The 18,702-nt window shown below is 51.2% G+C and overlaps 10 protein-coding genes across 10 annotated transcripts; 5 read left to right on the plus strand and 5 right to left on the minus strand.

Annotated features, from left to right (window-relative positions):
* Nucleotides 1–507: 507 nt before the first annotated feature.
* tom40 (TOM complex pore protein TOM40) lies at nucleotides 508–1,726 on the minus strand (the record flags this gene model as incomplete). Its single annotated transcript, XM_035497031.1, has 3 exons — nucleotides 508–615; nucleotides 690–1,334; nucleotides 1,415–1,726. The coding sequence occupies 3 exons, from the start codon at nucleotides 1,724–1,726 to the stop codon at nucleotides 508–510; spliced, it is 1,065 nt and encodes a 354-aa protein (XP_035352924.1).
* A 1,113-nt stretch (nucleotides 1,727–2,839) lies between these two features.
* AtWU_01918 (bifunctional fructose-2,6-bisphosphate 2-phosphatase/6-phosphofructo-2-kinase) lies at nucleotides 2,840–5,162 on the plus strand (the record flags this gene model as incomplete). Its single annotated transcript, XM_035497032.1, has 11 exons — nucleotides 2,840–2,853; nucleotides 2,988–3,176; nucleotides 3,235–3,270; nucleotides 3,332–3,429; nucleotides 3,529–3,698; nucleotides 3,764–3,844; nucleotides 3,900–4,007; nucleotides 4,061–4,180; nucleotides 4,251–4,625; nucleotides 4,687–4,863; nucleotides 4,923–5,162. 11 exons carry the CDS (start codon nucleotides 2,840–2,842, stop codon nucleotides 5,160–5,162), a joined length of 1,608 nt encoding a protein of 535 aa, XP_035352925.1.
* A 90-nt stretch (nucleotides 5,163–5,252) lies between these two features.
* Nucleotides 5,253–5,748, minus strand: AtWU_01919 (ubiquitin-related modifier 1; the record flags this gene model as incomplete). Its single annotated transcript, XM_035497033.1, has 3 exons — nucleotides 5,253–5,370; nucleotides 5,434–5,598; nucleotides 5,675–5,748. 3 exons carry the CDS (start codon nucleotides 5,746–5,748, stop codon nucleotides 5,253–5,255), a joined length of 357 nt encoding a protein of 118 aa, XP_035352926.1.
* Nucleotides 5,749–6,107: 359 nt separating this feature from the next.
* On the plus strand, nucleotides 6,108–8,614 carry AtWU_01920 (Elongator subunit ELP2; the record flags this gene model as incomplete). The annotated part of the gene is made up of 2 exons (XM_035497034.1): nucleotides 6,108–6,236; nucleotides 6,323–8,614. 2 exons carry the CDS (start codon nucleotides 6,108–6,110, stop codon nucleotides 8,612–8,614), a joined length of 2,421 nt encoding a protein of 806 aa, XP_035352927.1.
* Nucleotides 8,615–8,911: 297 nt separating this feature from the next.
* Nucleotides 8,912–9,820, minus strand: AtWU_01921 (putative ABC transporter; the record flags this gene model as incomplete). Its single annotated transcript, XM_035497035.1, has 2 exons — nucleotides 8,912–9,624; nucleotides 9,688–9,820. The coding sequence occupies 2 exons, from the start codon at nucleotides 9,818–9,820 to the stop codon at nucleotides 8,912–8,914; spliced, it is 846 nt and encodes a 281-aa protein (XP_035352928.1).
* Nucleotides 9,821–10,237: 417 nt separating this feature from the next.
* On the plus strand, nucleotides 10,238–11,828 carry AtWU_01922 (tRNA dimethylallyltransferase; the record flags this gene model as incomplete). The annotated part of the gene is made up of 2 exons (XM_035497036.1): nucleotides 10,238–10,336; nucleotides 10,416–11,828. The coding sequence occupies 2 exons, from the start codon at nucleotides 10,238–10,240 to the stop codon at nucleotides 11,826–11,828; spliced, it is 1,512 nt and encodes a 503-aa protein (XP_035352929.1).
* A 523-nt stretch (nucleotides 11,829–12,351) lies between these two features.
* AtWU_01923 (DXO/RAI1 family decapping nuclease) lies at nucleotides 12,352–13,945 on the minus strand (the record flags this gene model as incomplete). The annotated part of the gene is made up of 9 exons (XM_035497037.1): nucleotides 12,352–12,497; nucleotides 12,570–12,869; nucleotides 12,951–13,121; nucleotides 13,171–13,274; nucleotides 13,331–13,338; nucleotides 13,388–13,415; nucleotides 13,470–13,501; nucleotides 13,571–13,813; nucleotides 13,871–13,945. 9 exons carry the CDS (start codon nucleotides 13,943–13,945, stop codon nucleotides 12,352–12,354), a joined length of 1,107 nt encoding a protein of 368 aa, XP_035352930.1.
* A 533-nt stretch (nucleotides 13,946–14,478) lies between these two features.
* Nucleotides 14,479–15,790, plus strand: AtWU_01924 (protein GET4; the record flags this gene model as incomplete). Its single annotated transcript, XM_035497038.1, has 4 exons — nucleotides 14,479–14,522; nucleotides 14,625–14,881; nucleotides 14,990–15,142; nucleotides 15,201–15,790. 4 exons carry the CDS (start codon nucleotides 14,479–14,481, stop codon nucleotides 15,788–15,790), a joined length of 1,044 nt encoding a protein of 347 aa, XP_035352931.1.
* Nucleotides 15,791–15,892: 102 nt separating this feature from the next.
* On the minus strand, nucleotides 15,893–16,536 carry AtWU_01925 (uncharacterized protein; the record flags this gene model as incomplete). Its single annotated transcript, XM_035497039.1, has 3 exons — nucleotides 15,893–15,990; nucleotides 16,051–16,119; nucleotides 16,182–16,536. The coding sequence occupies 3 exons, from the start codon at nucleotides 16,534–16,536 to the stop codon at nucleotides 15,893–15,895; spliced, it is 522 nt and encodes a 173-aa protein (XP_035352932.1).
* A 693-nt stretch (nucleotides 16,537–17,229) lies between these two features.
* AtWU_01926 (replication factor C subunit 4) lies at nucleotides 17,230–18,538 on the plus strand (the record flags this gene model as incomplete). The annotated part of the gene is made up of 5 exons (XM_035497040.1): nucleotides 17,230–17,318; nucleotides 17,390–17,610; nucleotides 17,672–17,771; nucleotides 17,828–18,250; nucleotides 18,313–18,538. The coding sequence occupies 5 exons, from the start codon at nucleotides 17,230–17,232 to the stop codon at nucleotides 18,536–18,538; spliced, it is 1,059 nt and encodes a 352-aa protein (XP_035352933.1).
* Between the last annotated feature and the right edge of the window lie 164 nt (nucleotides 18,539–18,702).

The raw sequence follows: 18,702 nt of genomic DNA on the forward strand, positions 1-18,702 counted from the left end.
CTCACTTCGATTTTCCATGTCATAAGAAGCAGAACGTGTTTTACATTGCCCCATCTATGATGCGTTAAGGATAAAAAAACAAACACCGCAACAGCTTTCCGCAGATGATGCTTCCATGCATGCCTAGCAGTCATGTCCATCGGCCAAAGGTTGCCGTCGAGATAAAAATGATAAGAAAAAGTAGAACAGCGGGAAAAAAAAGAGACAGGGGTACATTCATAGATGAAGGCATAGACAAAATCGAAATGATATCTCGACTGGACCGAAGATGGATCTATACAAAACTTGGTTCCGTGGCGCCAAACGACTGCCTCCCTGGACCAGCAAACCGCATTCGTGGGGATAACCGATGTGATACACCATCGTCCAAACATGCACATGGAGAGAGAAGAGCTACTAAAACAAATAGTGAAAAAGGTATAAGCCGAGGGCGGATGCAGAGCAATAGCTTCTGTCCTCCCACTTTCAGGTGGGCCCCATTAGCCCCAGCTGCACGTCAGAGCGTGCTTAGAAGGGAGGAGGGACCATGTCCTCAGGGCTCATCTTCTCTTGCTGCTCCATCAGTTCCTCGCCCGCGATCTCAAGGGAAACAGCAAGACCGAGCTTGGCCGTTTGCTACAAAGAGAACAACATGTTAGTCACTAATCATCCACCTGGAATGAAGGGACACTGCAGGAAGTGAAACTCACCTTGGCCTGATCGATCTCACCGGCAAAGGTAAGAGCGATGGGCATAGCTATCCGCTTCTCCAGAAGGCAACTGACCTTTCCGGTGCTGTCGACCTGAGCACGGAAAGTGGAAGCACGGAAGTCGTACTTGGCGCCAATGGCAGTGGTGCCGTCACGGCTGGGACCACCCATGAGAGCAGCAGCAGCGTTAGGAGCGAACTGGAGGTTCATGTCAACACCAGCCTCAACACGCTCGGAGAGCTTCTTCCAGTAGGAGGCGGTGATGACACCCTGAGCCTGCAGCTGAGCACTGGCAATCCAGTCGGCGGTCTTGTAGCGGGCACCGTAGGAGAGAGCAGATTCAGGACGAGCGTTCATGGCCTGGCGCTGCCAGATAGCCTCGAAACCAAGAGCCAGGTTGGGAGTAACAGACTGGAGATAGCTTCCGACGAAGATACCGGTAAGACCGCCCTCCAAGTAAGAAGGGTTGAAAGCCTTGAGAGAGGCGGAGAAATCGTCGCCGGTGTAGTCATTATCAAGCTGCATCAAGCCCTGGCCACCGGGCATGATCTGAGTGTTGGTCTTGGTGACAAACTTGGGGGTCCAACGGTAGTTGCCGACAGCAGCGAGACCTCCATCGCTTCCGAGGTTGCCTTGCATGAAGACCTAAATTCCCAACGAGAGAAATTGTTAGCCACCTACACAGATTATGTATTCAGAGGTAACATATAACCATTGCACCTTACCTTAGGACTTCCGTACATGGCGGAGAAGTTGTATGGGGGCATGTTGCCGGATCCGCCCATGGAGAAAGCATGCGACACACGGAACAGAGGAGACATGCCGAAAACCTTGGTCAGGTCCGCCCGGAGACCGGTGAACATGAAGTTGGACAGCAGAACATCCTTCTGCACCTCCCGGGAGATGTTATCCAGGGTGCCAGGGTTGGGAAGGCCGAGGGCGGCCCTGCGCTCGGAGAACGAGGTGTATGCATCCTTGAAGGCCGCGGCCACGGAATTGTCCGTGAGGAAGGAAGGCAAAGCTAGAGAGTCGGACATTATGAAGTCTGAGGAGATATTAAAAGTCGTTATACAGGACGGGAGAGAAACGGAGGATGATCGTTATACGCGGTTCGTCCTTGTTGGGGGGAGGAAAAGTGAAGAGACCTCGTTGAGACCAGCCCGGAAATTGAACCTGGAAAGGCGAAGAGCAACGTGAGGGATAACACGACGCTCTTGCTAATTGAGGAGTGAAGGTTGTGTCCGACCTGCTCTGGGGAGTTGAGAGGAGGGAGGTTGAACACCAGGGCAGATGGATTGGGGGAGGGAGATGGATGAGATGGTGATGGGGAAGTTCAGTTTCCAGGCGTTCTTTCGACTGCCAGAGCTTTCGGCTTGAAAAAAGTGACTGGCGCCTTTCCGCCCCGGCTGCGCTGGGCCGTCGCTGTGCTGCGCCGTAGTCACTGACTCCCTCAATGTAGTTTAGCCCGCTTCGGGCTGCGCCGGGATTGGGATCTTTAGTTTGGCCGGCGATGATATAATCCTCGAACCTATCTAGTTATTAGTTCATCTCCCTCAATTCGTGAAGAAGAGAAGAAGAAGAAAAAGAAGAAGAGGTCTCACGGATCCTTTATTATATTTGTTTTGGTAAATTTGTTGTGCTCAAATTGTCTCGACTTTGTCTCAAGCCCTTCCTATCTCTGTCTCTCTCTCTCTCTCTCTCTCTCTCTCTTTTTTCTTTTCTCGGAGACGAGCAACCAATCGGGTGTGGATCGGTCTATAGTTTATACCACCGACGGTGTACAGCTCTACTAGTACACTACTAACTAACTAACTACTACTTACTACTTGGTAGTCAGGTAGTCACATCACTGACTTACTGACAGTTACAACAACTTGATTTGTCTTTGCTGCCGCCCGATTGGGCTGTCTTGCTTTTTTTTCCCCTGAGATTGTCTCCTTGCAAAAAGCAGTACTTATTACTTCTACCACCTAATCTTCCGTCATTACTGGGACTTGCTTTTGTGCGGGGATGTGCTGAGCGCCTTCCTTCGTCTCTATTGCTCTCTACCGATACCCCTCGTTAGCCCAGCCCAAGCTTGACTCTACTATTCTTCCTTCTCCCCGAACTATCCCATCCCATCCCATCTCGCCATTATTATCATTACCGCCATGGATACGTTACTGTAAGCTCGACTCAGTCCTTCCTTCCTCGATGTGTTTCGCATCTTCTCCGAATCGTCGTGCTGGGTCCGGAGTACTTGCGATACCGCTGAACCTTTCCCGATTATCGATTCCACTTGCTCTAACGTACTCCTAGAACCGCGGATATCGTTGCCAACTCCCCGCGATTTCGGCGCAAGTCGTCGACTTTCGTCGATGCAATTCACGACCTGCCTGAAAAGGCCGATTTGGCTCCCGCGCAGCTCTACAGCACCGAATCCGGCCGACTCTTCCACTCCGGCCGCATTGTCATCATCACGGTAGGATTACCGGCAAGAGGCAAGACGTTCGTTTGACCAAACCCATTCGTCATTGGTCCACTCCATTCATTAACCTTTGGTCAGGCATATGTCGGTCGCTCTGGCACGTTACCTTCGCTGGTAAGTACACCATCCGGCCCATGGCTCTATTGCTAGCAGAGCCGGATTGACATCATCGCAGGTTAGGTGTCAAGACAAGAATATTCCACCTCGGCGATTATCGACGTGCTACCATCCCCTACGGCCAAGATATCCCTGATGACTACTTCTTTGTCAACGGTACGCGATGGCCTCTATATCCACGAAGACGTACCGTGGCCGGCCTGAGGGGCTGACCACTTTTATTTTAAACATTTCGCTTGCTAATCGAACATATAGCGTCGGCTTCGTCTGTGCTCCTAAGGCAGAAGATTGTTAAGCGATGTCGCGAAGATATATACCACTTCTTGAATCATGAGAATGGGCAGATAGCGATATACGATGCAGTCAATCCCATCGCTTCGGGACGACGGTCACTCGCCAAGGAATTCTCCAAGCATGATATAGAGGTACTCGAAATCGGCCTACCCTCAATATCACACATTTGCTAATTCTGCCCTCCATGGAAATCCAGACTCTGTTCATTGAATCGTGGTGTGACGATGAACGCATAATCGAGGAGAATGTCCGACGGGTCAAGATATCCTCACCCGACGTACGTGTAGCTACCATGGAACCCCGATTCTATCACGTATACTCACCCTTGGCAGTACGTAGGGTGGTCTTCAGAAGACGCGGTCAAACATTACTTGACCAGGATAGCTGCCCGTATCCCCCAATTCCAGACTATGGAGGAGACGGACCTCAATTACATCAAGGTATCTGCTCCATCCTGCATGATGCAGCTTCCCTTTCGCTAATATCTCACCAGATGATCAACGCAGGTGAACGTTTGATTGTAAACAACAAAAGCTTTGGCTACCTCTCTAACCGGATTGTGTTCTACCTCCTGAACCTCCATATCAAATCAAGACACACGTATTTTGCCAGAGTCAGTCTGCCTGTTGCGACGCATATTGACGGGAGATCTTTAAGTTACTGACGAATATGTGTGTGACTAGGCTGGCGTTTCACTGGAAGCAGGCTCATACAAAGCGGATGCCTCACTATCCGAGCAAGGAGAGGAGTACGCCAAAAAGATGACAGAGTGCTTGCTGCAGCACAGGGAGGCTGAAAGACAAGCTATGGCCGACCAAGGGGAGACAGACTACGAACTAAAGCCGCTGACAGTCTGGACGTCTACGCGACGGAGGACAGTCGAAACCGCCAAGTATCTCCATGAGAAAGGATACAAAGTACGGCAGCGATCACAAATGAGCCAGTTGAACCCTGGGGTATGCGAGATGATGTCGGAACGAAAAATCCGCCAGGAGTATCCGGACGAAGTGGCGAAGCATGATCTTGACCCCTATCACCATCGTTACCCTCGAGCAGAGGTAGGTCGTGTCCTTGTTTTCGTTTAGTCATGGAGGGTTCCGAAACTGACTAGAATGGTAGTCCTATCATGACCTTGCGGTACGGCTGGAGCCGATTATCCTGGAGCTTGAGCGCGAGCAGAATGATCTCTTGATTATCGCGCACGAGAGCGTATTAAGAGTGCTTTATGGATACCTGATGGCATGCAATGCCGCCGACATTCCATTCCTGGAGTTCCCACGGGACGAGATAATTGAAGTGAGGCGATTGTTACAGGTTTAACGGCGTTGAACACCTCAGCTAACTGACTTCTTCAGATAATACCCGAAAGCTATCAGAACGAGGCGCGCCGAATCCACATCCCTGGTCTACCCAAAGAGATCATCCCTGGCTCACCCGAAGACATCAAGATTCCCGTCCCGCCGAGTGGGATGATGACCCCGCTGGCTGGGGGACTTGGCAGCCCAAAGGAAGGCCTTGCAACGCCGCAGAGCGGCCTTCGAACTCCTCGGGAGCCTGAGAGGATCTCACAGCAGCATGTGGAAGATGTTGTGTAGATTCGCATTCCATCTTGTATATAGGACCCCGCGACCGCTTGCCCGTAGGAATATCGTCGGTACGATTGTGAACGTAGATAGTCATTAGCGCTAGCCCCCATGAAGCGTAGAAACGAAGACAATGTTATCCTTCTGCTGAAGTTCGTAATTCTCCTCGCCTTCGAGCTCCCAATCAGCGTCGTTGATGAGGACCAAGATTCCCGGTCGTCTGTCGCACAAGGTCAGCCTGATCGCGTTACACTGTATTCCCATGCGATGAGATGGAACGTACACGTTGCCTTCCAAAATGAACAATTCCTGCCTCTGATCCTTCATGTAGTTCTTCACCAGATGACCCAGGAGGTAGCTGATAGTTGGCCGGCTGCCGTCGTCAAGGTGCGAAGGTAGGGTGACGTGGTGTTTGCGCTCGTTAGCAAACAGAATCTCTAGACCACCTCTGTTTGTGCAAACCAAGCCAAGTCAGTCATGAGTAGAAGCCTGGGGTGATTGCATGATAAGGGTGAGAGCCGAACGTGAACTCAACGGTAATAGCAATGGAACCGGCGCCATCTTTGCCCAGCTCAGGGGCTCCAGGGTTCGTGGCCATGTTATTAAACAAGAGAGAGAGGTATAACTAATGCGCTAGTAAGGCGAGGTAATGAATTGGTGATTGCGCGGGCTCGTCAGGGCTCGTGGACAAGGCGTTAGTTATTGCGGCGAGGATGGAGATGGAGGGGTTGGCAAAAGACGGGGTCCGGATTTCTCGCTGCTTATCGATAAGCCGCCCAGTTTGCCGGCACAAAAAGTCGGCTGGCTGTGCGATCCATTCGAACATGGTTGGTTGGTGACGAACAAGCCCACCCCTCACTCTTACTTCCTTCCCTGTCTGTGGCTCTGCTGGCCTGCTTGATCTTTTTCCAATATAACCTAAACTAATTGCTCGAACTTCCGACTTGGACGAGCTTCATGGTCTCCATCACGACCGAGTACATCAGCGTCGGGGGCAATAGGCATCCCGCCGCCGCCGATTGGGACGTCCAGTCAGGCGTGCTTGCCTTTGGCGCAGATAACAATGTAGCTCTCTGGGATCCTCGAGTAAGTTACTCCTCAAGATCCGCTTGTTTGCTTCCAATATGGTGTTAGTTTTGATACTGATGGTGGGGCCTTGGGTGATGATGTAGGAGAGCTCCCAGCGCGGGGTCTATTCGCTTCTTGTCGGCCACACCGACAAGGTCAGTGTCGTTCGGTTCTACACATGCCCTTCCACCGGAGCGAGACTTCTCTTGACTGGCTCTGTTGATCATACGGTCCGGTTATGGCGCCCCGATTCAGAAAACTCCCGCCAATTCGTCCACGCGCATACTTTGGAAGGACATACCGGCTCAGTCAATACCATCGCCATAGCTGAAGGATTGGACATCGTCGCATCGGGCGCAGCTGATGCTACTGTGAAGATATGGAAGATCAGCACGCAGGGGGAGCCGAAGGGCGAGCTCTTGAGATCTATTCCCATGAAGCCACGCTTCTTTCCGTTGGCTTTGGCGTTGACACCGCTTCGAACGGAGTCGAATGACAGACCTGTGGCTCTGGCGGTGGCAGGGACCACAAACATTGTGCAGGTATATGTAGCAGAGAACACTCTTGTCGACCCCGATTTCAAGCTTGCGGCTGTGCTGTCTGGACACGAGGCGTGGGTGCGCTCCTTGTCTTTCACGTCGGACAAGCAGAGCAAGACGGGTGATCTGCTATTGGCCTCGGCCAGTCAAGACAAGTATGTTCGACTCTGGCGGTTCCAACGTGGAGAGGTTACTCAGGCCACGCCGGCGTGTGATGACGATCCTATGCTGGGCGGCTTCGAGCCGACGCTATCGAACAAGGCGCATCAGTTCACCACGGCAGGGATCAAATACTCTGTTACATTCGAAGCTCTGTTGTTCGGAAACGAGGACTGGATCTACACGACTGCGTGGAACCCTGACCCAGAGCGCCAGCAACTTCTCACTGCTTCGGCAGACAACACATTGACCATTTGGGAACAAGATCCGGTCTCGGGAGTGTGGCTTTCTGCCGAAAGAATGGGAGAGATCAGTGTTCAGAAAGGTTCCACTACAGCTACTGGTAGTACTGGTGGGTTCTGGATTGGTCTTTGGGCCCCAGACGGCAAGCAAGTTGTAAGTCTGGGCCGCACTGGAAGCTGGCGCTCGTGGAAGTACGATGCGGAAACCGATATGTGGGCGCAGTCCCTGGGTATTTCCGGGCACGTGCGGTCAGCCAATGGGGTCCAATGGGAGCCTACTGGAGGATATCTCTTGTCGACAAGTGCGGATCAGACGACACGTCTGCACGCCCAGTGGCTGCGCGATGGACTAAAGTCATGGCATGAATTTTCACGACCTCAGATCCATGGCTACGATTTGAATTGCGTGGACACTCTGGGCCCGGCTCGGTTCGTGTCCGGTGCCGAAGAGAAGCTATTGCGAGTGTTCAATGAGCCTGGGCCTATCGCACAGCTCCTAGAGAAGCTTTCTGGCTTCAAGCAGACGACCGAAGGAGCACTACCAGACACAGCACAGATCCCCGTCCTGGGATTGTCGAACCAGGCCCCGGCCGATGATGCGCCTACAGGTGAAGACGGAGTGGAGGGTGAGGAGGTTGGAAAAGCTCAGGCTAATCAGGCGCTTTTGGCGGAATCAAACCAACCGCCATTGGAAGATCAGCTGGCCCGCTACACATTATGGCCAGAGCATGAGAAGCTGTATGGTCACGGATACGAGATCTCAGCCGTGGCCGTCAGCCACGACCGCACACTAATTGCCACCGCTTGCAAGGCGAGTTCGATTGATCATGCCGTGGTGCGTCTGTACGACACGTCGGACTGGCACGAGATTCGTCCATCTCTTGCCGCGCACACCTTGACCATTACTAGTCTCGCTTTCTCCAGTGACGACCAGTACCTTCTGAGTGTCGGGCGTGACCGACAATGGGCTGTTTATCAGCGCAGCGAACAGGACCCCTCTACATTCTCCCTTCTAACTTCGAACCCCAAGGGCCACTCCCGAATGATCCTCGATGCCGCATGGGCACCTGCGTCGGGCAAGCCCATCTTCGCAACCGCTGGCCGGGACAAGTCAGTGAAGCTGTGGCAAATGACCGAAGGCTCTTTCGAGTGCAAATCTACCATCCCGCTGACAACGCCTGTCACTGCACTGGCGTTCCTTCCGCAGATATACAACAACTCCTTCTTTGTGGCCACGGGCGAGGAAAGCGGGGCGGTGTCTGTCTACCAGGTTGCAGTCGACAGCCTGGAAGCCAGCCATCTGTCAAGTATCGACAAGCTTGCATCACCTTCGAAGGCGATCACGCAGCTGTCCTGGCGGCCGGTTCCTGATGCCGACATACGGAATTTTGCACTGGCGGTAGCAAGCGAGGACACTTCAACTCGGATATATAGTTTTTCGGACATGGTCTCATAACCAAAAAGGCCATATATGTACAGAACCAAAAACTAAATGAGCAGGAAAAAAAGAAATTATAATACCATGGGTTGAAATCTTGCGTAATGTTGAAAGCCCAGACTCCTGAAATGTTGAATATATCCCTCCCGAGTCTAGAAATCCATCTAGAGACACAAATAGTTGAATGATGCTCCGAACCCCTGCTATGCATATCCATTGATAGTGGCTGTTGAACCAATCATGTTGAACGATGCCAAAGAAAAAAAAATATAAGAAGAGCAGATGAAACCAATGAAAAGGCGCACTTGCATGTCATCAAGTAGCAGGTCGCTTTTCCAAGCCATACCCGCCCAAACCTTCCAGCGTCGGGTAAGTCTTAGCCTGACTAGTAGATCCATTTCTCGGACCCCTAGATTGCAAGTCCTCCTTGAGCCACTTCAGCACGAGCACACCAAGCTGACTATTCTCTGAAGACTCCTTAACCTCCTCGCGGAACTTCTCAATGGGACCCCACTGACGCACGCTTCCCAAATGCATATGGACAAGGTGAGTAGGCCACAGCGACAAGTTATCCAAGATGTGGGTCGCATAAACAATAGTGCAGGGTCTGATCTCGGTCTCACGTTTAAGGAAGGCCAAGAAATTGGCGCGAGAGAGGAGGTCCAGATCGACGGTGATTTCATCCAGGAGGAGGACTTGCCAGGGCCGGAGGAGGCCCATAGCTAGCTGGACGCGACGACGTTCGCCGTCCGAGACGGCGTGCATGCGCCAGTTGAGATCGATGTCGAGGATGTCGACGAGTTCATCCCGACGGTCAGGGTATGCATTGCCGCCGACGGAGGCGAGGAGGGTAGGGACGTCGATGTCGGTGCGGACGATGTTGTTAAGAACCCATTCCATGCCGAGGTAGGTTACGCCTTCGAGGCCGTCCTTGAAGGGGTCTTTGCCTGCGACGGTGATGGTGTCTGTGGGAGCTAGACGTTTTCCGGCTAGGAGGCGGAGGAGGGTGGTTTTTCCTGCGCCATTGGCTATTGACAGTGGTTTAGGAGTTAGTTTGGTTGATATATGCAGTAGCAGTGTATTGGACATACCTCCGATAAGTAAGGTTCGACTGCCGGCGGGGGCTTGGAGATTGACATCGGTCAAGCCGGCAGAACCATCGGGGAACTGGAAGGATAGGTTCTTGACCTCAATTGAGGGGGAAGGGGCGTTATTGTCTGTCATGGCGAGAGATGCAAAGAGGGAAAAAAAGATGAGGGGTAAGTTAAGTTGATAGTAGAATAGCAGACTGCTCTTATCTAACTAGTAGTGTGGATCACTCCGGTCTATGTCGTCGTATATATGTATTGACGGTCTGAACGAAGATCTATTATAAAAAGGAAGGAAATAAAGACTGTGCAAAGTGTGAAAAAGTTCAGGGAGAAAAGAAAAAGGAAGAAGAAGAGGAGGAATTGGAGGAGGAGCGATAAGACCCGATGAGGTAATAATGGATTGCGATGGCGGGGGAATTTGCGCCGGGAATTTTTCCAGAGCCGCACCGCCAGAATTACCTCCCTTCGAGCCCATCAGCTCGCGGTCTTCTTTGCCAGATGCATTTGTCGAGGCAAAGATGCTAATTCGGCCCTATTTCAATTTCCTCTCATGCAACCATTTCTCCGACGCTTTATGTCTCTCAAACGCCCCTCCGTTATGAAGCCGCTCATCGCTGTCGTCGGTGCCACGGGCACGGGCAAATCAAAGGTGAGAGCGTTTACTCCGCCAGGATCTTGGGATTGTCTTTTTTCTTCTGAGGCATTGCTTTACTGACGGTTGTAGTTAGCTTGCAGTGGACCTAGCCTCGCGATTTAACGGGGAGATCATCAATGGCGATGCCATGCAAATGTATCGCGGTCTCCCTATCATCACCAACCAGATCCCCGTCGAGGAGCGAAACGGTATCCCGCACCACCTGATTAGCTGTGTTGAGCTGGACGAACAGCCATGGTTCGTGGGCAGATTCAGAAGCGAAAGTCTCCGACTCATTGACGATATTCACGCCAGAGGGAAAACTCCCGTTCTGGTCGGCGGTACCCATTACTATACACAAGCCGTCCTGTTTAAGGATCAGCTACTTGGCGAGGATGCCACTGCAGACGATGTGCCGGAGGAAGCGGAAAATCGATTGACGGAAGATAACAACCCGAAGTCTTCGACTAAATGGCCCATTCTCGACGCTCCTACTGAGGTGGTTCTGCAGAAGCTGAGAGAGGTCGATCCGGTCATGGCGGATCGATGGCATCCGAATGAAGCACGCAAAATCCGCCGCTCCCTAGAGATCTACTTCCAGACCGGCAGGCCCGCGTCGGAGATCTACGCGGAGCAACAGCGGACGAAGCAGGCAGCCCTGACTCGGGATGACTCCCTTACAGGTGCCGGCCACTTGCGATTCCCGACGATGATATTCTGGGTGCACTCAGAGAAGGAGACGCTCAACACGCGACTGGACAAGCGGGTGGATGCAATGCTAGAGCAAGGGCTAATGACAGAAGCCCGGCAGATGTCGGATTACCTCCAAGGAAAGAAAGCCCAGGGCGTCTCCGTTGACCAGAGTCGCGGCGTATGGGTGTCTATCGGATACAAAGAGCTAGCACCCTATCTCGAAGCACTATATGCAGGCTCGGTGGATGAGGCCGAGCTAGAGAACCTCAAGAAATCTGGCGTTGAGTCGATCAAGACTGCAACGCGGCAGTATGCCATGTCTCAAATTAAATGGATCAGAAACAAGTTATGGCAGGCCCTTGCAGACGCAAGCTCGACCAATCGTCTCTACCTCCTTGACAGCACCAATGTCGACGCATGGGAGCAGAATATTACCGAGCCGTCCGAACGTCTTGTCCGCGCTCTGCTGGAAGACGAACCCACTCCCGACCCGAAATCACTGTCAGAGCTCGCGAGGACAGTGTTGGGCGCCAAGGAGTCGCAGCCGCAGAAAGAGTCAGGATCCGTCACCAAGTGCAGGACTTGTGACATCTGCCACAAGACCATGATGGGTGATGAGCAATGGCAAATACACATCAACGGCTCAGTCCATAGGAGAGCTCTTAAGAGCGCCGCCAAACGGGCCGCGCGTGATGAATATCTACGAAAGCGACAAAAGCTGCTACACGAGGGCCAGGAAAATGGCCCTGAATCTCCTGCGGAGCCAGATTTACAAGCCCCCCCCGTCCCCTCAAGACAGATAGACAAACAATAAATGTCTCAGAGAATTCCAACAGCACCGAGGTGCCTTGCATTTAGATGCAAATGTATCTGTGATACCCTTGGGTAACTATGTAGAGAGACACTTCAGCGCAGTGCATGCTAGCAGACCCATCTGCATCTTTGCTTTCACACCGTAAATGTTTGCAGATAGCGGGTGCAATCAAGACATCATTTGAAGAACCCATAACATCGGGTCGAGTTTGGTATGGGGCTTGGCGTATGGGGCAGCAAATAGATGTCAAATATAAAGCATTATATGCAGTGATTGCACGGCCCATACTAGCCACTGTACTGATCAGGTCTATCCAGTGACCGAGTCGGTCCAGACGATGTCGCAAGCGAAATCCCCATGCATCAAGTCAAGAGGCATGCATACTCATATCTGCAGTCTTGATAGCAGCCCTATCACTTTTGCGCGACTGGGTGAGAACCGACATTCTCTTTCATTGGAGTAGTCCACAGACGCAGGACCATTGGAAATGAGAAAATCGTCAATGATTCAGCGTTTGCATGGCTCAAGATTTGGATCTCCAGGCTGAAAATGCTGGTGAGATGATATCGCCAGTTCCACTCTCTTCCACCTTAAAGACTTCGATTAGTGACGATTTCTCACGTTTGCGTATTCTCCATGTGCCTTCCTCTTGGATGGTAGTTTTAAGCCCTGCATCAGTCAGTTTACATCCTCCGTCCTTTGCTTTTTGATTCTAGCAGGCGAGATTGAAGGTATACGCACATTCAAGGAAGGTGGCAGCAAAGTTAATGCAAATATTTCCGTCCCAAGTCCCACGGCCAAGCTTCTTGACTTTTCCGGGTATGGCAGAAGTCTCGAGCTCCTCAAGACGATGGACGATACCTTGTTGGTCCCGAAAGCCGACAATGATTTTGGGTACACCGAGCAAGAATGACTGGGCCCAGAATTTCAGAAGCTTTCTTTCGTATTTGACCATGTCCCGGTCATTCCTTATTTCGGCGGAAGTTTTCAGTTCTACCCAATGGATAGGATCTTCTTTTCGATCAGGTTTGCAATCCCAGACTGTGAATAGAATGCGTTAGAACATATATATGCGTTGCTGAAAGTGGTGGCGATGGAGCGGTAGGTGGCCTTATGACATACTTGCATCTACCTCCCCACCAATAACTAGGCGTGCGCGGCCGATGGCAGTGCGCACCACTGAACAATACTGGGCATTGTTGTTTACAATGAGCTCCTCTCGGTTTTCAATCTCTCTGCGAGGAGTCGGGTCCCATGGCTGATCGAGCACTGACAGAGTCTCGAATTTATAGCCTGACTTGGTCAATAACATTTCTTGCAATAAGGAGAAGTGAGGTCTCACCCCAGTAGGCCATCAGATCCTGAGACGCCATTCCCGGAGGCATTCGTTGGTTCTTCTGAACTCGTTTCTGCTCATTTTTGTAGCTGTTGTTCTCTTCGATAAATCTAGACGGTTATTAGAGTCGAGAGCCAGTAGATATAGCAAGCTAGCATTAACCAACATTGTGCCCTAGAAGTACATTAGCAATGAGCCCCCGATCCGATGGCCAATAACATACCTGGAAGCAGGTCGCGTTCATTTCAAACCTGTACGCAAATCAATGGCTGAAGCAGGAAAGGCGACAAATTGAGAGTACACACCCATTCAAGTTATCAAAAGGAGCTGCAAGGATCTAGACAAATTGAACATGAGCATATCTCTCGGTCCCATATGAATGGTACACATTATAGGAGGTGTCTACCTTGGTCATCATGCCTCTCCACGTGATGATATCAGCTTCACATTTCTTCTGGGTTTCTTGTTCCAGAGCCATGACTGTTTCGAGCAGAGCGTCTAGATGCTCATCAGCTGAATCATCTAGCTTTTGAAATGACTCGAAGCCGCGATTCAGGTCCGCGGGAAGGCATGGCGGATAGTAGTATTTCATCGATGAGTCTCCGAGATGGAACTTATGCTCATCATCGTAAGAGAAACATGCAATCTCCTGGACAACGGTTAAGGGCCGACTTTGGGCATTAGGAAATGGATATACTAAGCTTACCTTCGGACGTCGAATGGCAGCGCTAGCTTCGTAGAAGCGACCAATGGGCTGAATATCAAAGGCCTTGCGGTCCATGTTTTGAGATATTGCCCGGGTATGGTTGGTGACTGGGATGTAAATGCGCAGAAAGGGTTACTCTATGTACTCTTTCTGCCGTGCGCGCGCGCCTTTCACGAGATGATACCAGAGATTAAGACCGCATGAACTAAAGTGTCAGAGGTGTACTGATGTTGCTTGGGAAGAAAACAATTTGAATTTCATCCACCTCAAATATAGCTAGGTAAGAACCCTGCAGCTCGTAAATGCGGAGTGGAAGAAATAAGTTAGATCGTCGTTGCAGTAGTTCAGTCCAGCTGCTCCCGTCATTCTGGAAGAACCGAAGCGCGTCCCCACCAAAAGTCGCCCGGCCATCAACTTTCCCGGCCGCAAGTTGGCTTGACATCGTCAACCATCCCCCGTTCAGGCCTGTCGCACTTGTTGTGGCCGCTTTATCTTCGCTTTTACTCACTTATACTATTTTGTGTGGCTGTATTGCTATAGCAAGCCATCGTTTTCTCACTGCATCTCCGACCTCTTAACAGTCGCCCCTGGTGATTCATCCGTTCAAGATGACCTCACGTATCGACAAGACAATTGCTCGACAACGAGAGAAGTGAGCCAAACCCACCTTGCTTCCCCCCCACAGAGTAGTTTCTTGATGTCTACATGCTTTGCCAAAAGAATATGATAACTGACGCATCTTGTCTTCCTGAAGGATCGCTTCTGGTGCTTACTATGAAGCTCACCAGCAACTGCGGGTCATCGCTGCCCGGTATATCAAGCAAGCGAACTACGATGCGGCGGCAGAGATTCTTGCTGGCGGCGCCGCCGCACTACTGAAAGCTGGATCTCAACAGGGTGCTTCTGCCAGTGGCGGCGATTTGGCGATCATGTTGGTGGTTGAGGTCTACACAAAGGCGGGGTGGGAGATCACTGGAGGAAATGACGATGCGGAGGGGCGGGCTCGGAAGAGTGAGTGCTTGCCTATGCCCTGTTATACATCGCCGCGCCAGGTTGCCGATGTATTACGATGCCTTTTTGAAAGTATGCGGACTGACCGAGGGCTCCCTCTATCTACAGAGCGCTTAATCGAACTTCTGCACGAATTCCCGCCCGAAGAGCCTACCCGGAAAAGGTTTATCCAGGAGATGATCGGTTGGAGTGGCAGGTTTGGACCCTTAGAACGCGGCGACCCTGAGTTGCATCATGCCGCTGGATCGGTATATGCGGAAGGTATGCAGACCCATATTAATTCTGATTTCGAGGGCGACTTCATAACAGCTATCTCTAGACCACGAACCCTATGACGCGGAAAAGCATCTCATCTTTGGTACCTCGGAATCAGCTGAGACTCTGGCCAAACTGGAATTCGAGTGGTACACCCATGACGAACCGCACACTGCCGCACTTTATGCCTCTCGCGCGGTATTCCCATATCTCTTGATCGGAAACCTTCGCAGCGCCAACAAAGCCTTCCTCATTTTCACGTCAAAGCTTTCCTCCACAAACCCCTCACTCGGTGTGCAAGATGTCAGCAGCGCTAGCTCTGACGTACGCGTCTTCCCCGCGCTGCCATTGTTGAATTTCATCAGCATGCTGCTCCTTACGATTCAGCGCGGTAGTTCGGATTTGTATAAGCAGTTGACGGCGCATTATGCATCTCATATCAGAGACGTCGGAATCTGGGATGACGCCCTGTCTCAGATAGGCGAGCAATATTTCGCAATCAAGATCCCAAGGCAGAGCAACCCGCTGCTGGATATGATGGGAAGCATGTTCTTTGGTGGCGGTCAGGATGGTGCTGGTGCCCGGATGGCACCTCAGGGCAGAGGAGGGTCGAAGCGGGTGGAAGCGCCTCCGACGAGTATGGAGCTCGATTAGAGGGATGTCAAGGGAATTTGATGTTGTAGTAGGCTGCAGTCTGAACGCATCATTCATCACGCATAGTAATTAGTATAGACCATCATATCGCAAACGAATCGGTTAGGCCCTCGAGTCGACTTCAGCCTCGTACATCCAGTTATCTTCCTCCAAGGCGGCAACCTTATTGCGAAGGCTCTGGTGTATACGGTTGAGTATTTCTATAGACATCAGCCGAATCGCATCGCAACATAGATCCTGGGAATGTAATCGAGGCTCACCGGCAGGCTCGATACTCATTTGTCGGTTTCGATTCCGATACATCATCTCAACAAGGTTTGCCTCCATCTCTAACCCATAATTAGCTCGCCTAACTTGGGCCATCGGGGCGCGGAGCTGAATCTCCACCTACTCTCTTTCTCCTGCGCACTCAAATTGCCCCCTGCTGCGCCGGAACCATCGCCGGCACCCACACCTTCTATACCTTCCATTTCCTCACCATCTTCACCAATCAAGGGGGGTAGTACAGGGACATCAAGCTTGTAGCTACCGTTCTTGTCCTTAACCACGATTTCCCCGTTGTCAACGGATCCGGCGCTTAAAGATGTAGGTGCTTCAGACGAATTTGATTGCAGCAGCTGCGATGATAGGCCAGAGGTTCCGTTGCTGGTTTTGCCCTGTGCAGAAGAACCTGCGGGGCCAGTCGAGCCAGCGCGTTTGCTAATGTGGTGGTGGAAGAGATTGCGGCGGACGGAGGTTGTTCCCATTGCGGGGGCGTAGGGATAGAGAAATACTGAATGTGTACACAGGTAGGTATAATGTGTAAGGATGCCTTTAAGCTGGTTAGCAATGTGTTTTGAGCCCAGGCAAAACTGGTGTCGGTAGTCGTGAGGTCGATGTTGAAGCAACCGAAAGGACTGAGTAAATGAATTTAGAAATGGATGGTGAAACTAAGAATATCCGTCGTAGGAGTTTGAATGAGCATAATAATTGCTGGCCTGGAGCGATATCTTATGGTTAAGGGGCGTGAATACAGAGGACCCTAGATACGTATTGAGGTTGAAGTTGCAAGGCGGGATTCCGAAAGGCATCACCAGCAAAACCCATCAGTCAACTGGCTGCCTCTAAGAACAAATGTGTGCTTGAGCAAATTAAAGCCGGTATTTCTATACCTGGCTTGGTAATAGTATCAACGGGTATTATTTGCATTTTCCCATCGTAACGAATGAAATTCTTTGGGATCGTGCAGGAGTCCAGTCGCTTTTGGCTTCAGCACCGGCGAACAATAACTACCCTTTTGGGCCAAATCTATGCCGACGCGTCTCCGCCTCGACTTTCGCGTCTCCCGCTTCTTCAATTCTAACCCATCATCAGCGCTTTTGCTCCTGCTCTCGGTCTAGCACACAACGAAACCATTCAGTCTGAGGTTGCATATAATTTACATCAAGTTATTATTCGCTATGGTTCAAGCCGAATCCTCAGCCAGTGCCTCTCGCAATGGCCTCAAGGCGCATACGGCCGGCGCCCCTCCTGACTATGAATTGCCCTGGTACGTACACCAGGTTCCAGCACTAAGGCCAGCTCAGAATGCCGAGTCTAACTGCCAATCTCTGGAAATAGGGTAGAGAAATATCGCCCGGTATTCCTCGATGACATTGTTGGAAACACAGAAACAGTCGAGCGCTTGAAGATTATCGCTAAGGATGGAAACATGCCGCACGTTATCATCTCGGGCATGCCCGGTATTGGAAAGACAACTTCGATCTTGTGCCTGGCGAGACAGCTATTGGGAGACGCATATAAGGAGGCAGTTCTGGAGCTCAATGCTAGTGATGAAAGAGGTACTCCTACCGCACTATGAGAGGGAGACGAGAAGCGGCTTTAATCTAATCTGCTCTACAGGTATCGACGTGGTACGAAACCGGATTAAGGGCTTTGCCCAGAAGAAAGTCACCTTGCCGCCTGGTCGCCATAAGCTTGTCATTCTTGATGAAGCCGATAGGTACGTACTGGACAATGAGCTATATCGTCTGTCTTGGATGCTCACGCATGATGCAGTATGACATCAGGTGCCCAGCAAGCATTGCGGCGTACAATGGAGATTTATTCGTCGACGACACGCTTCGCATTTGCCTGCAACCAGTCAAACAAAATCATCGAGCCGATTCAGTCGCGATGCGCTATCCTACGTTATGCTCGGTTGACCGATGCGCAAATCGTCAAGCGCCTGAAGCAAGTATGCGACGCCGAGAAAGTGGAACATAACGAAGAGGGCATCGCCGCCCTGGTATTCAGTGCTGAGGGAGACATGCGTCAGGCTATCAACAACCTGCAGAGTACATGGTCTGGTTTTGGTTTCGTCAGTGGGGACAATGTTTTCAGGGTAGTCGACAGCCCGCACCCGATCAAGGTCCAGGCAATGATCAAGGCTTGCTGGGAAGGCAAGATTGATGCGGCGTTGGAGACACTCAATGAATTATGGTATGTGTCGCGGTGCAGTCTGCCAGTTCTACGGGTGTGGATGTATTCTGACTATTATTTAGGGATTTGGGGTATTCCTCCCATGATATCATCAGCACCATGTTCCGTGTCACCAAGACAATTCCCACTCTGTCAGAACATTCCAAGCTGGAATTCATCCGGGAAATTGGTTTCACGCACATGCGCATCCTAGACGGCGTGCAGTCACTGCTCCAACTCAGCGGCTGCGTTGCGAAGCTTTGCAAGATCAACATGAAGCCGCAGCTCTTTGAGCCACCGAAGAACTGAGATGAAAATGAAAGTATAAAATAGATGCAGGCATAACTTGGAGTTTGGGGCGTTTACAAAGCAAGGCTATATCAAGCCCTGGGGTAACTAGCACATGTCGAACACTTTTGATTTTCAAGTTATCATTGATATAGACTCCCGGTATCATTCATTAGGCTCAGTTC

This window comes from Aspergillus tubingensis (genome assembly GCF_013340325.1).
Source record: "Aspergillus tubingensis WU-2223L DNA, scaffold_3, whole genome shotgun sequence".
Taxonomy (NCBI): domain Eukaryota; kingdom Fungi; phylum Ascomycota; class Eurotiomycetes; order Eurotiales; family Aspergillaceae; genus Aspergillus; species Aspergillus tubingensis.